Genomic DNA, 12,861 nt, shown 5'->3' with positions numbered 1-12,861 from the left:
ACTTAAATGTTATGCTGAAATGTTTTTCCTTTACCTTCATTTACTTACTGCTTTGGTATTTCTTGACTATATTTCTTTTCTTCAATACCTTCCTCTTTCTTTTGGCGTTTCCATCCTGGGCTTTGCGTGAACGTCAGATGCCTTTGCGACGCCTGCTCCTGCCGCTGAGGCCACTGCTGCGGCAGCAGAGGGTGGGGCCGCCGTTACGTCCACCCCAGCCTCAAACGCTGGAGCTGGTGGGTGACCAAAAACTGATCTGTGTCTGCTTCTGAGAAGGTGTGAATGTGTTTGGGATGGTTTGTGTCGTTTGTCTTAATGTGTTCCTGTGATGGACTTGCGAGACTCCGCCTCTCGGACAGTGACTGCTGGAGATGGGCACCAGCTCCTCCGTATAAGCCAGAACGGAAAAAAGTGGGTAAAGAAAAAATATGGATGTGTTTGTGTGTAGGTGCTAATGTAAAGAGGACTACTGCATCTTTTTTTTTTCTAAGCTACCAGTTCATGACAGGACCTTGGCTCACCGACACGAGTGACGTTCTTAGCGAGCCGCTCTCTGCATGAACGCCAAACCAGAGGGCAGAACAAAGCATCCCTTTTTTATGGCTACATTTACCTAAAAGTCAAATATATGACTTAAACTAAACACGTTTTTGGAGGAATGAAATACAAACGTTTGCATAACAGCGTGTGCTTTTATTTACGTGCGTATTCATTGTTCGTCTTAATTTACCGTTAAAAGATAAGGGAAGAGTCACCGTTCTTTACTGCCTCTGTTTTATAAGACTAACATTAGAACGGTTACAGTCACAGGAAATATATTGGACGGGTTTTTTAGTTTGTTTTTTAGTAACACAAACTCTTTGAGCGTTCATTATTGGAGTCAGCTTCTTCTGATAGTTTCTGCTTTTGCATTTTAGATTTGGTTTAGTGTGAAGGTTTATAATGTGAAAGTGTTTGTTCCAGCAGTCATCCCCCCCCCCCCCCCCCCCATCATAAATGCCACTAACGTGTGTTGGGGACCAGCGTACTTTCTCCTTTAATCATTTCTCAACTTTTTCCTTTTCTTTCTCCTCTTTTCATGGCAACAGTATTATTTTTATTCCTTACATCATTTATACAGTACTGTACCAACATACTTGTCACTAACAGTATAGTGAGATTGACTAAATAAAAACATATTTTGTAAATTAAATTGATATAAAGTGCTGTAAAATAAGGTATTTTACTAGTTGTTGTTTTGCATAAGCTCACAGTGATTATTTTTTAGGATGTCCAACTAGACTCTTTTCATCTAAAACTACCTGAAACTTCTTCACCACAGTCATTAAAGTCATCTTTGTGTCAAACTCCTTGTCTACCCCCCCACCCATGTGTTCAATTCATTCTCACCCTAACCCCCACTTCTGTCCAAAAGACCCTTTCGCTCCTTCAGACGGTAGTGCCTACGCAGCCTCTTCTGGTATCAATCTTTTTGGCACGATGACAATGGAAAGCAACAATTCACTGGACGTCTGTTTTAGTTCTGGACCGACCCAGACCCCCTCCTCCCCTTCCCCCTCACCGCTCTTTACCTCCACATCCTCCACCACCACCGTCGCAGCCGTTTCGGTCTCAAACACCACCGGCCCTGCGACCGATCTCTTCAGCGGTAAAGAGATGTGTGTCATTCTACATTCATATCACTGTCTTTTATTGATGTATTTGCATCTTTTTGGCTCTCTGCACAAATGTTGCTTGAACACCTCTCTCCCATAAGAGTCATTGTTTTTATTTTGCAGTAGTCCCTCGTTTATTGCAGGATTTACGTTCCAGACCCCCCCCCCCCCGCAAAAAATGAAAATCCGCGAAGTAGCAACATTAAATTTATTTTAGTATTTATATACTTATATTTTAAGGCTTTATAAACCCTTCCCACACTCTTGCAATGTTATAAACTCTTAAACCTACATCATTTTAACAACATACCTACAGTACTGTATATGTAGCTACTAAATATTACCAGCTCTGTAGAACAGCAGCGGCTCGGTTCTGCTCCGGCCCGAGAGATGAAAAGAGTCCCAGTGGACTCAGGATGGAGTGCCAGAACTTCGGCGCTGCGCGTCCTACTTGGAAGTCCTCGTGGGCTGTCTCCCAGTTCTTAAGATTCACCAATGGGTCTGGAGGTCCGGTTCTGGTGCAGTTCAGTGGGTTCTGTGCGGGTCTCTGCATCCGCTGGGAGCTGAAGTCACTGTACAATAATAAGCGCCAAACTTTTTCAGATCAGATCAAAACTTTCCCTGTACGTATTTTAGCAGAAGGAAATGGAGCTTCTGGGTGGAGCGCTGTTGGCTTCTGGGAAATGTAGTTGTTATGAGCAGGGATGCAATGTAGGCTTATTGAGAGAAAACTACAAAACCTGTGTGAAGTATTTTATTTTTCGTTAAGTTTTTACTCTACAGTGCACAGTACTGTCCCATTCACATGAGTAATATTAAAGTTGACAATCGTGTGTTGTGCACAAGTTTTCTTTCTCGTGTTCACGCTTGCTTTGAAAAACCGCGATAGAGCGAGTCCGCGGAAGTTGAACCGCAAGTAGCGAGGGACTACTGTTTTTTTTTGTTTGTTTATTTGTTTTTGTGCACATGTTTATAAGTTTGCTGTATTTGAGCTTCATTATTTTTAAAGAATTTGATCACTGATGTTCTGTTCTTTGGGGGTGGGGGTGGGGGGTGCATGTATTCCTAGATATTTTTGACACAGGCTTGTCTAAAACGGACCCTTCTCCCAGCGCTGACTTGTTTTCAGCAGGTACCCTGAATGCACTCGGTTTACCTTCTTGCGTGCATCTTCTTCTGTTCTGTCCAGCTCTGTCTGCCTTTTAGTTTCGTCCTTGGCTACGATCAGGGAACAGAAAAAGGAAATGAGATTGCTCTCTTACAGGTCAGCTAAAAGCTATTGAGCTGTCTGAAACGTTCACTAAATGACTCCTACCTCCTTTCCTATTCCAGCATGTACTGCAACTGCAACTGGTGGTGCATTGTAATGAATCATTGTCATAGTTGGAGTGCTTTTTGTAAAAGTGTGTGTTAGGCTCACAACCTTATCTCCACCTTGCCTTCTCCAGCGGAGTTGTTCAGCTTTCCTGCACCCAATGGCTCTTCGGCACCCCCACCCAAAATTGACACAGGAGCCATCATGAGCTTGTTTGGTGGTGGGTAACTCAATGGCCTGCCCTTAATGTTTGTTCTCAGTTCTTCAAATAAACACTTAAACATGTCAAATGTAATGACTGGTATTTATTTTAAAGTGACTGTGTTATTTGCAGCTTCTCTTGGATGAAAATGTTGAAATGAAGCTTAGTTATGTTGTAAAACTCACCCTATTTATGAAATAAAAGTGACGACTTTGGGTGAGGAGTTTTGATTTTATTATCTAAAGCAGAAGTCCAACATTTTTCAGTCAGGTCATCTGGACAGTTTCTTTTTTTATTTTTTTTTCCACATGACCTGACTGAAAAATGTTGGATTTTATACCTGGATTATTGAGCATGGACTTTGTTGTAAAGCAGAAGTGTCAAACTCAATTACATGGGTGTCCAAATTAAAAACTTGATCCTAGACAAAGGCCAATCTGGATCACTATTTATTTAAAATGTATGAATTAGGACTGTTTTTTTTAATGTAATATATCAAAATATTTATTCTGAAATTAATTACCTTTTTTCAGAGACGCAAAGCAAACAAGAGCTTGTTCTGACCCATTTAAATGTTTTTACTCTTTTCATATAAATATATATAAAAAAATTGAAAATGTAAGCATAATTGTTTTGGTGTCAAAGTAGACTAATTGGCATGAATAATAATCGAAGTTTGCTCCAAGGACGCTCAGTTTTTAAACACGAGGGACAATAGAGATTCGATCTGTCACAGATTGGTAACTCAGTTCTAATAAATTTATAGTTTTATTTCTCCGGCCGGATAATATTGCTTAAAGGGTTATATCTGTCATGGAGCTGGAGTTTGACGAGTTGTAAAGGGTTTGAATATGTTGTTGTTCTGACGTTTGCGCATCTGGACCTACTAATGTTGATCACAGCTTTGAACAGATTTTTTTTTTTATGAATGAAGAGTTGTGTGCTTGAATTTTATGTTTTGACTTTACAATGTTGTTTTTTCTCTATTCAAGCATCGTTTCTAACTGAAAACCTTTTGTCTGAAATCACTAGTGTTGGAAGCGACAGCTGATTCTTACCCTTCTTTGCCCCCCATGCTGCGATGGACACGGCTGAACGTGTTTTGACGCGGTGTGGTCGTGTTTTTGTTGACCCGCCGCAGAGTCCACAGGAGGCGACGCCTCAGCAGCTGCTGCTCCTGCTGCTCCGGGTTCTGAGCTGATGTCAGGTAAATCCTGCGGTCCCACCCTGCACGTGCACCAACAGAACGTGACATGTTGCAGATATTTTACTGATTTTAATACAGAAGGCAGCACTGATCCACGTTAGGACAGTACTTCAACCTCTTTATTTGTACAAAATTTCCATATAGTTATGCAATAATTGCCTAATTTTGTTATTTTGTTTACATGAGAAACATTGTTTGTGTTCCTATTTCATTAGAAAACTTCACATTTAAATAAACTAGATGTGTGCACAACTAACATAAACGTTTAGGATTCATATTATTAATGAGAAATATTTTAATATGTGATTTTAAAGCAGTCTATATGTAGCTTAAAAACCTTGTTTCTTCAATCTGAGCTGAAACATGGACACTGAAATGTGGTTGAGGCTGAGGCTTTTGATATTCAACAGATTTAATGAGGCACAATTTAAGAGGTTAAGAAACCTCTTTTTTTACAACTTCCATTTTAAAATTTGCAAACAATTTATTGTAAATTAGAGCCAAACCTCTTGTATATTTCTGTTTGCCTTGCTTTCCTCTTTGTCTGCTTTTAATCCCATGTGTGCATGATGCCTGGTTGTCCATTTAACATCTTAGCAATTTTTTAGAAGATTAAAGACATCATAATTTTTTTCAAATAGCCGTTTCATATGATATGTTTCACAGGTTTTGCATTTATCAGTCACTGTTTCTATAAACTTTGGTAAAAGTGAATGAAATTGTCTTCTTTTTAAATTGATCTACTCATCTAAACTTTAAACTTCACTTGATGTGACTGCTTTTTTAATTTTTTGGTGCAGTGTCAGTAAAGTAATAAATATTTAATTTAAACTGTGCCCATGTGTGGTTAACATTGTCATTAATTTGACTCATACTGGGGCTGTTTCTCTTCTGGGATAGGGAATTCCTTCCATGTTTTCTATAGTTCAAACCTATGCATCAAGTGGCTGTTACCATGGAAACAAAAGCCTCTGTTCACCTGAATCATGGTCCTCTTGTTCTGCGCTACTGAAGTCATATTAAAATAAAGAGCTGCAATATCGCTGCTTTAAGGCTTAAATCTTTCTCTTTTCTCCCCATTCATAGCTAACCTTTAATGAAGTTTTTGTCGCCCACTATTTTAAAAACCTCACTGCTTGATTTATTTTTCTCACTCTGGCACTTCTGCTTTTTGCTGTCCTCTGTTTTTCTCCTTCAATCTGCCCTGCTCTCTTTCTCCATCTGGCTCTTGGGCTGGCTCATTTCTTGCTTCCTGCCATTTGATTGGGTGAGTCCCCTTGCTATTTAACACGCTTTTTCCCCACAGTGCACTGCACTGCATTGCAGTGGTGCAGCTCAAGCCACGCTTCACTGTCCCCCCATCGCCACCAGATGCTTGATGGCTACAAAGAGGATCTGGGTAGAATAGTCACATTAGTTAAGAGGAGCTTTTACATGCAGCCTGCCTTCATTCTAGCTGCTGTTTTTATCCCTCATCACAAATTTTGAAGCCGGGTCTGTGGTCTTGTAACCCTGAGACTGCAGGTTCGAGCCCAGGCTGTGTCAGGGAGAGCGTCTGGTGTAAAACAATTGTTACATCGAGAGTTGTCTTTCTGTGGACGCTTGTAAAAGCTAGCAGCCAAAAGAACAACAAGAAATGTTGAAGCATCTTAAAACACAATATAAAAAAACCTCAAAATATGTCAACCATTAATCACAGAAACAACTGGGTAAACTAAGGTTTATATTGTGTGTCCCACATACTTAAATTAATAACACAATGATCTAATTACCAATCCCCTTAAACTGTCATGATACGATTGCTCAGATAAAAAGCACAGTTCGTCTATACAAGATAGAAACCATTTAAAAGTAGATAAAATAACCAAGTTCCCTATTTTGTATTAATGATGCCAACTCTCCAATTTGTGCACATGCCAGTGCTCTTCTCTCAGTTGTCATAGAGACATGTAGTGGTTGTCATGGTAATGCCTACTAGTGAAGAGTCCTGCTGAGTCGTGGTAGAGTGTGAGGATAGCTCTCACTGAAGGACGCTAACGTCTCCCTCCGTCTCCCTGGTGTAGTTTTTGATGGGCTAGGGGACCTAATGAAGCCCACTGTGACCCCACAAGCGGGTGATGTTGACACCTCCATGGCTAACATGGCAAGTAGTAAGTAGTCATTTAGATGAATATTGATTTAAAGATGATGCTGATTTGAGTGTGTGACATTTTGAGAAACACAATTGTTTACTTTATGGGGGAGATTTAGAAATGTAATACTTAAAAACATTAATTATAGCTAGAATCTGAAAACCTGTAAATCAAGGCAGATGACTGTACAGGTCAGTGTGTGAGGAGCTGGAAACTAGTCTGTCTCTGTTCATTTACTAAAAGCTCCTTTGGAGATCTTTATTAAGCACAACAACCAACATATCTGTATCTACAAAAGTAGGTAAACTTATTAATTCAAAGAAGAAATACGTGATAAACAACCTGCCACGCAAAGTTAAAGTGTGGTAAATCATGGGACTGAGTCAGACTAGTTCTCCTCTCACAGCCCAAGAGTTCCTTTGGTTAAGCTAAGCTAACTGCTGATTGGGAGTTCACAAACAAGAAAGTCCTATTTGTTTGTCCAAAGTATCTACCTACCAGAAAAATAATAAGCATAATTCCTAAATGATGTACAAGTCCTGAAACTATGAATGACAGGAGGCTGTCTGCTTAGCATAAAGGATAAAGATTAAACTTGTTAAACTATTGTGATGTGTAAAGGTTTCAGGCATGCATTATAAAAGCTGTAAAGTAAAAAAAAATGTTTTGACAAAGTTAAAATCTTTTTTAATCAAATTAGTAAAAACATCACCAGTTTTCATGAGCTATTTTTATAGTAACCATCCTATAGATTGTTGTGACAGTGCTGCTTTGTGTTTTTATTTAGTCCTTTAGTTCATCTCAGTATTACAGTAGTCCCTCAATTATCGCGGGGGTTACGTTCAACATCCCCCCGCAAAAAAACATGAAGTAGGAACACTATATTTATTTTAGTATTTATATATATTTTAGGGCTTTATAAACCCTTCTCACACTCTTGCAATGTTCTAAGCTCTTAAACCTACGTCGTTTTAACAACATACTTATATGTACTGTACAGTACTGCAACGTTTTACCCAGCAGCTCTGCAGACAAGCAGCTCAGTTCTGGCTGGTGTCGGTTCCAGTTCTGCAGACCTACCCTGCAACGACAAAGTCCAGGTTGATGTGTGCATGGATAATTGAGCTTCAGGGTTATTTGTGACTTTCCTGCCAGTTCTGTGAGCTAAAAGAAAGATTATTACTTCTGACTGCGTGGCAAAACCTTCCCTCCATTTTGGTAGAAAGCAATGGCAGAAAGCACTGTTGGTTTCTGGGTAGTGTAGTTCTTCTGACCGGCATTACAGTATAGGTTTATTGAAAAAAAAAAACTACAAAATGGTGTCCGAAGCACTTTTTTTGTTAACTTTTTATCCCGTACCGTCCCAATCACGTGAGTAATATTAAAGTGGACAATCGCGTGCCGTGTACAAACTTGCGTTGAAAAACTGCAAAAGAGCGAGTCCGCAAAAGTCGAACCATGAAGTAGCGAGGGACTACTGTAATCCTTTCGTGGTTTGTGTTTTATTTTTGTTCTTTGGGTTCTGTTGTGTTTACCTGTTCAGTTTATATCTTTTGCGTTTTTGTATTTCATTGTTAGGTTTTATTTTAGTATTCTGGTTTAGCTCTTGTTTTGTTTCCCAGTGTTTCTTATCATTTTCCATCTACCCTCAGTCAAGTTTCCTCAATGTTTGTAGTTGCCACCCTCATCTGTTCCTTATTAGCCATCAGTCCAGGCCTTCCCACTTTCCTCTCTGCCTCAATTTGCTATATAACCAGTCTCCAGTCACCACCTCACCAGTAGCTCACAGTACTGGTTTTACCCTCATGTCTCAGTCCTCGTGCTCTTCTGTTCATTCCGAGCAGTAAAGTTTGTCGCCACGCCATCATTTTGTTTTGTTGTTGTTTAAATACATGTTTTATTTTACTAAAGCTCCTGTCTGTCTGCATTTGGGTCTTATCCACACCGACCTGACAGAGAGATGTATCGATGATGGTTCTTTAATCATTATGCTAAGCAGAGCTTCAGCTCATTCATTAAAAAGTGTATTTTATCTCCTCTGTGAAAGAAACAAGGACTCATCTGTTCACCAAAAATGTAAACTTGTAACTTTTGTAAAATCACTGTACTGTATCACAAAGATGCAAATGGAAGCAATGATTTTGCAGAACTTCTTTCTTGTTCTCTCTCTTTGTCCAAGACCTCACGATGGGAACAGCAGCGGCCCCTCAGGTAGCTCCCCCCAGTTGGGGTGCTCCCATGGTAAATGTTGTCTGTGTCTTATAGCATGGAGTGGAGTCGCATGGCAGACAGGGTACAGCTGTAGCACCAGTCTCTAAGCCTTCATTCGGTTCTCCAGTTTCCAGGTGTTACAGTGGACCTTAGACACTCAAATGATGAGGAATGCAGGAATACCTCATAGCAAGTACACAAACACAAGATAAATCTTATTTAAACACGTATTGCTGCACCGTATATGAAGGGTACAGACTCATGACAGAAACATGTATATATCTGGAGTCTCACTGGAGAGTAAAGAAAAGGCAAATTATACTGCTAAGAAGGTGTTGCTTGGAAACAACTTCCTATTCTTGTGGAAAAAAACAAGTTATTTTTAGTTTGATATGAGTTCAGAGAAGCATTTTTGTAAACAACAGATTTGACACTTTTGCTTGAACGCTACATGCTTATTTCTTGCTCTCAAACCTTAGTGCATGTGCCCAAACAGTTTGACGTGAGGGTTTTGTGTCTGTCCTCATTTCTTGTGTGCTTTTTTTAAATTTGTGTGTGTTTGTCACTTTTGAGTTTTACTAGATAGCACAAGTGCATTTTGCTCCCATGTGTTTGTAACATTTTTTGGCCTGTCTGTGTTGTTTGTAGTATAGTAACATCCCAACTCCCACTCTCCATCCCCTCCCCTCCATACCTTTAGACCATACCCATGGGTGCTGCTCCTTTCATGGGGATGTACCCCAACTTCACCATGGTAAGATGACCACTCGAGTCCATTCCAGTAATGTTCCTTCTGGACATTACCGGATATAGATGGACAATCAGCCCCTTAGGTGTCCCTCACACAACCATCAGATGGCAAACAATTTTATCTTGCTGCTTGTTCACCTCTCCGTTTTATCTTTATAAGGCTGGGGCACCAGCTGCCGGGGCGCCGATGATGCCCATGGCCAGACCAGGCTTCCCTGCCACTGGAGCAACCCCAGGAGCACCGGTAATATGTTGCTATAAATGCTAATAAAAACTTCATACATGCAAAACAAGAGTGAGTATGAAAATAAGATATGTCTGCAGATTTCTCCTGGAGTGGCCCAGAGCCCCAGAAAGCCCCCACCACCCAGGAACGCTCTGGATGACCTCAATATTAAGGACTTCATGTAGACTGCCTGACCCATAAATCCAAGGTACATGTACTGTTTTAAAACATTTATTTATTATCCAAACAGTTTTGACCTACATTGCAATATTAGCAGGCTCACACTATTATTAATTATGGAGCTGGATAGTCTGTTACTTCAGAAATTATTAACTACATATGATATGATTCATGTATTAGGCTGCAGACAAGGAGAGCCAACTGGGCATATGTTTGTTAGTGCAGCAGTTTGGTATAACCCGAACTCTGAAAATACTGGGGACATGTATAAAATATAAATAAATAAAAAAAAACAGTAAAAATATTAAATTGCATAATTGAACACAGTAAGCACATCATATACAAAGAAGAACAAGACCAGAAATCAGTGTTGGACGTGTGCGACCTTTGGGCCCTTCTGGCAGTATTACATTTAAACCAGGTTAGACATCTAATTTGGAAAAAAAATAAAAATAAAGGAAATAAAATTAACATTCCCCTCTAAAAACTCCAGCAGCTGGTCTCCTCAGTTTCTAGACATTTTCAGATGGTTATTAAAGAAGAGGGGATGTGTCACAGTGCTAAACATGGCGCTGCACCATCTGTTTATTTTTATTTTTCAAATGTATATTACTACCATTTAAAAAAAATGCAACAAACTGCCAACTCTAGGTTGGTTGTAAACTGCTGCTCCATGTTGAATTTTAAAGATTTTGTTTATTAGTCAGTGTAGAACGAGGCAGGAAACCAGTAAGTGGATGCTACACTGTAGTGATCTGTCATGGGAGAGTTGCCAACCTTGACCAATGATCATTAATTAAAAGCGGCAACAGAAAAAAAAAAATCACAAGAAGTGACCCCTCGAGGACAGGGTGAAGAGTTCGTAGAAGAGTCACTTCTTCAGATTTAAAGAACCAGTTGAAGTGGTTTGTTTGCTCGGTACCTTCCTAGGGAGGTGTTTTGAACGAGCTTTGTTGCCCCTAAAATCTGGACTTAGTTGAGCAACAAAAGATATGTGCATGTAAATATACTGCTTAAATTCATACATTATCTTCTAACAGCATGTAACGTTTTTGACGTTTTTTTTTTGTTTCTTTCTACTTCCGTAGGTTTGTTGTTGTGTCTGGAGCTCTGTGGATACGGATGTCTGCACTCCCCCGCCCCCTCCCTCGCTCTTTCTATGCCAACCAGCCATCATCTCTTGACCTCCCTCCTCTCTAACTTGTTACCAGCCTCACTCCCTTCCTTATCTAATGTTGTAGCACAACTGTGAATATGAACCCTAGGTACAGAAAAAACAACAACCTGAATTTAAGTGTGTGTGGGTGTGTGTATTTCAGTGTTAACCTTTAATTAATATACTATGGAAAAATTAAACAAAAAAAAAAAACTCAATTAATATGTGTAGATTCACTCAGCATATCAGCTGACTTGGAATGGTGGATATACTGTATGTTGGTTTCTTTGCGCATCATCTCCCAGATGAGGACTGTGTTAATAAATGTTGGACTGTGTTCAGTGTAACTTCACTCGCTAACTCCCACTCCTATCTCTCTGCCCCCCCCCAAAACTAATACTGAGCTATGTTTAAATGTAATTAAAAACTTGGGTGTACCCATGTTTGCTTGGTTGTTCATCCTCTCACATGTGCACCTTAACTTCTGTAAAACAGCTAATCAAAATGCATTGTAACCGAACTTGCACTGTTAACCCGGACACATAACTGAGCACATCAGTGTTCAGTTGAACTTTTTACTTTTCTGATTGCTTTGGGGTTATACGCAACATGCAAAAATTTGTGAACTGCGTTCAAATTGGCATATGCATTTTAGGCTATTTTAAATCATAAATAATACATATTTTCAGTGATATTTCTTGTGAATATATATCTATTTTTGGTTACTTTAAATTATAAGATAAACCGAGGTCATACATTTCCCCTCTGTGCTTCTCTTGGTGTTGCCAGAATGGGTTCTCTTGCGACCCCTGGTGGTGTAATATGATACTGCATCACAGCAGGCTGCATGGGTCAAAGTGGCATTTTAACTGTCAGTGAGCTTCAGTCCTTGTATCAACACAAAAAGGAGTTCATGTGAAAGACGAAAGTCATGGGGATTCAACTTTTTTTGTGTCATTTTTGTCTCCAAAGTCTTAGACTTGCTGTAAGACATTCAAATGTACACTGGACGTTTCTCTGTGTTACTTGCTTTAAAAAAGTAACTGTATCTTAATCCATTGTGACATTAAATGGTATTAATTGTTGAAAAAGAAAAATGAGTATGACACATAAAAAGTAAATGAATGTGGATACGTAACAGTTTTTGTTGGGAATTCATATGAAGGCTGTTTTTTCTTGTTATTGTTGTTCTTTTTGTGATTTTTACAACGGATGACATCGTCCCCCCCCCCCCCCCACCTGCATGTGAGTCCACAGTAGAAACAATTAAAGATGAACACACTGATGGAAATGACCCCTGTGGTTGACCATGTTTCTCCTTTTTTTTTGTTTATGTTTCAAATAATTGAGTCATATTTTTTTTAAATTGTTTCATGAGTTTTTTTTTTTTTGTTTTTTTTTTTTTTACAAAATAATACTTTGTGGCATTAACAACTATAGTTTGTCACTGTTTAAAACCAAACAAAACACTATTAAAAAACATTTTTTGAGACAGTAGTTTGCCTTTAAAAAAAAATTAAGAAAGCAGTTACATCTGCTAAAAAGAGGATGATCTCTAATTTGAATAAGAACTCTAATGATACTAGGTTTATTTAGTTATTTTATTTCAGGTTATAAAAGTAAAGTACCTGTAAGTAAATTTTACATCTGTTTTGCATAACTAAAACATCTTTATTTTATAAATTAATTGCTTAAAGCTATATCACTAATAATAATGCTGATGGTTTCTAAGCAATGCAGATAATAAGCAGCGTAGTAGAAATTTTATTATTTTAACTTGACATAAGTCTGTAATGATTGTTAGTGATGATCAGCATTAATGTACAA

At 39.0% G+C, this 12,861-nt stretch overlaps 1 protein-coding gene across 7 annotated transcripts in view; it reads left to right on the top strand.

The window, feature by feature from the left end:
* Positions 1–12,328, top strand: part of snap91b (synaptosome associated protein 91b) — a 40,306-nt gene extending 27,978 nt beyond the window's left edge. For 3 of the 7 annotated variants that reach the window (XM_037685807.1, XM_037685813.1, XM_037685806.1), the window contains 7 exons: positions 138–236; positions 4,314–4,379; positions 6,458–6,529; positions 8,691–8,752; positions 9,633–9,716; positions 9,797–9,906; positions 10,967–12,328. In XM_037685807.1, coding sequence (XP_037541735.1) covers positions 138–236; positions 4,314–4,379; positions 6,458–6,529; positions 8,691–8,752; positions 9,633–9,716; positions 9,797–9,883 — 470 coding nt within the window. In that variant the 3' untranslated portion in view covers positions 9,884–9,906; positions 10,967–12,328. The remainder of the gene's footprint in view (positions 1–137; positions 237–4,313; positions 4,380–6,457; positions 6,530–8,690; positions 8,753–9,632; positions 9,717–9,796; positions 9,907–10,966) is intronic. The other 4 variants (XM_037685809.1, XM_037685812.1, XM_037685811.1 and 1 more) reach the window with 4 other exon arrangements.
* Positions 12,329–12,861: the final 533 nt, after the last annotated feature.

Source organism: Nematolebias whitei, chromosome 12 (assembly GCF_014905685.2).
Source record: "Nematolebias whitei isolate Nwh7 chromosome 12, NemWhi1, whole genome shotgun sequence".
Classification (NCBI taxonomy): Eukaryota; Metazoa; Chordata; class Actinopteri; order Cyprinodontiformes; family Rivulidae; genus Nematolebias; species Nematolebias whitei.
The sequence above is the reverse complement of the archived record's forward strand: the minus strand, read 5'-3'. Positions and strand labels throughout refer to the sequence as shown.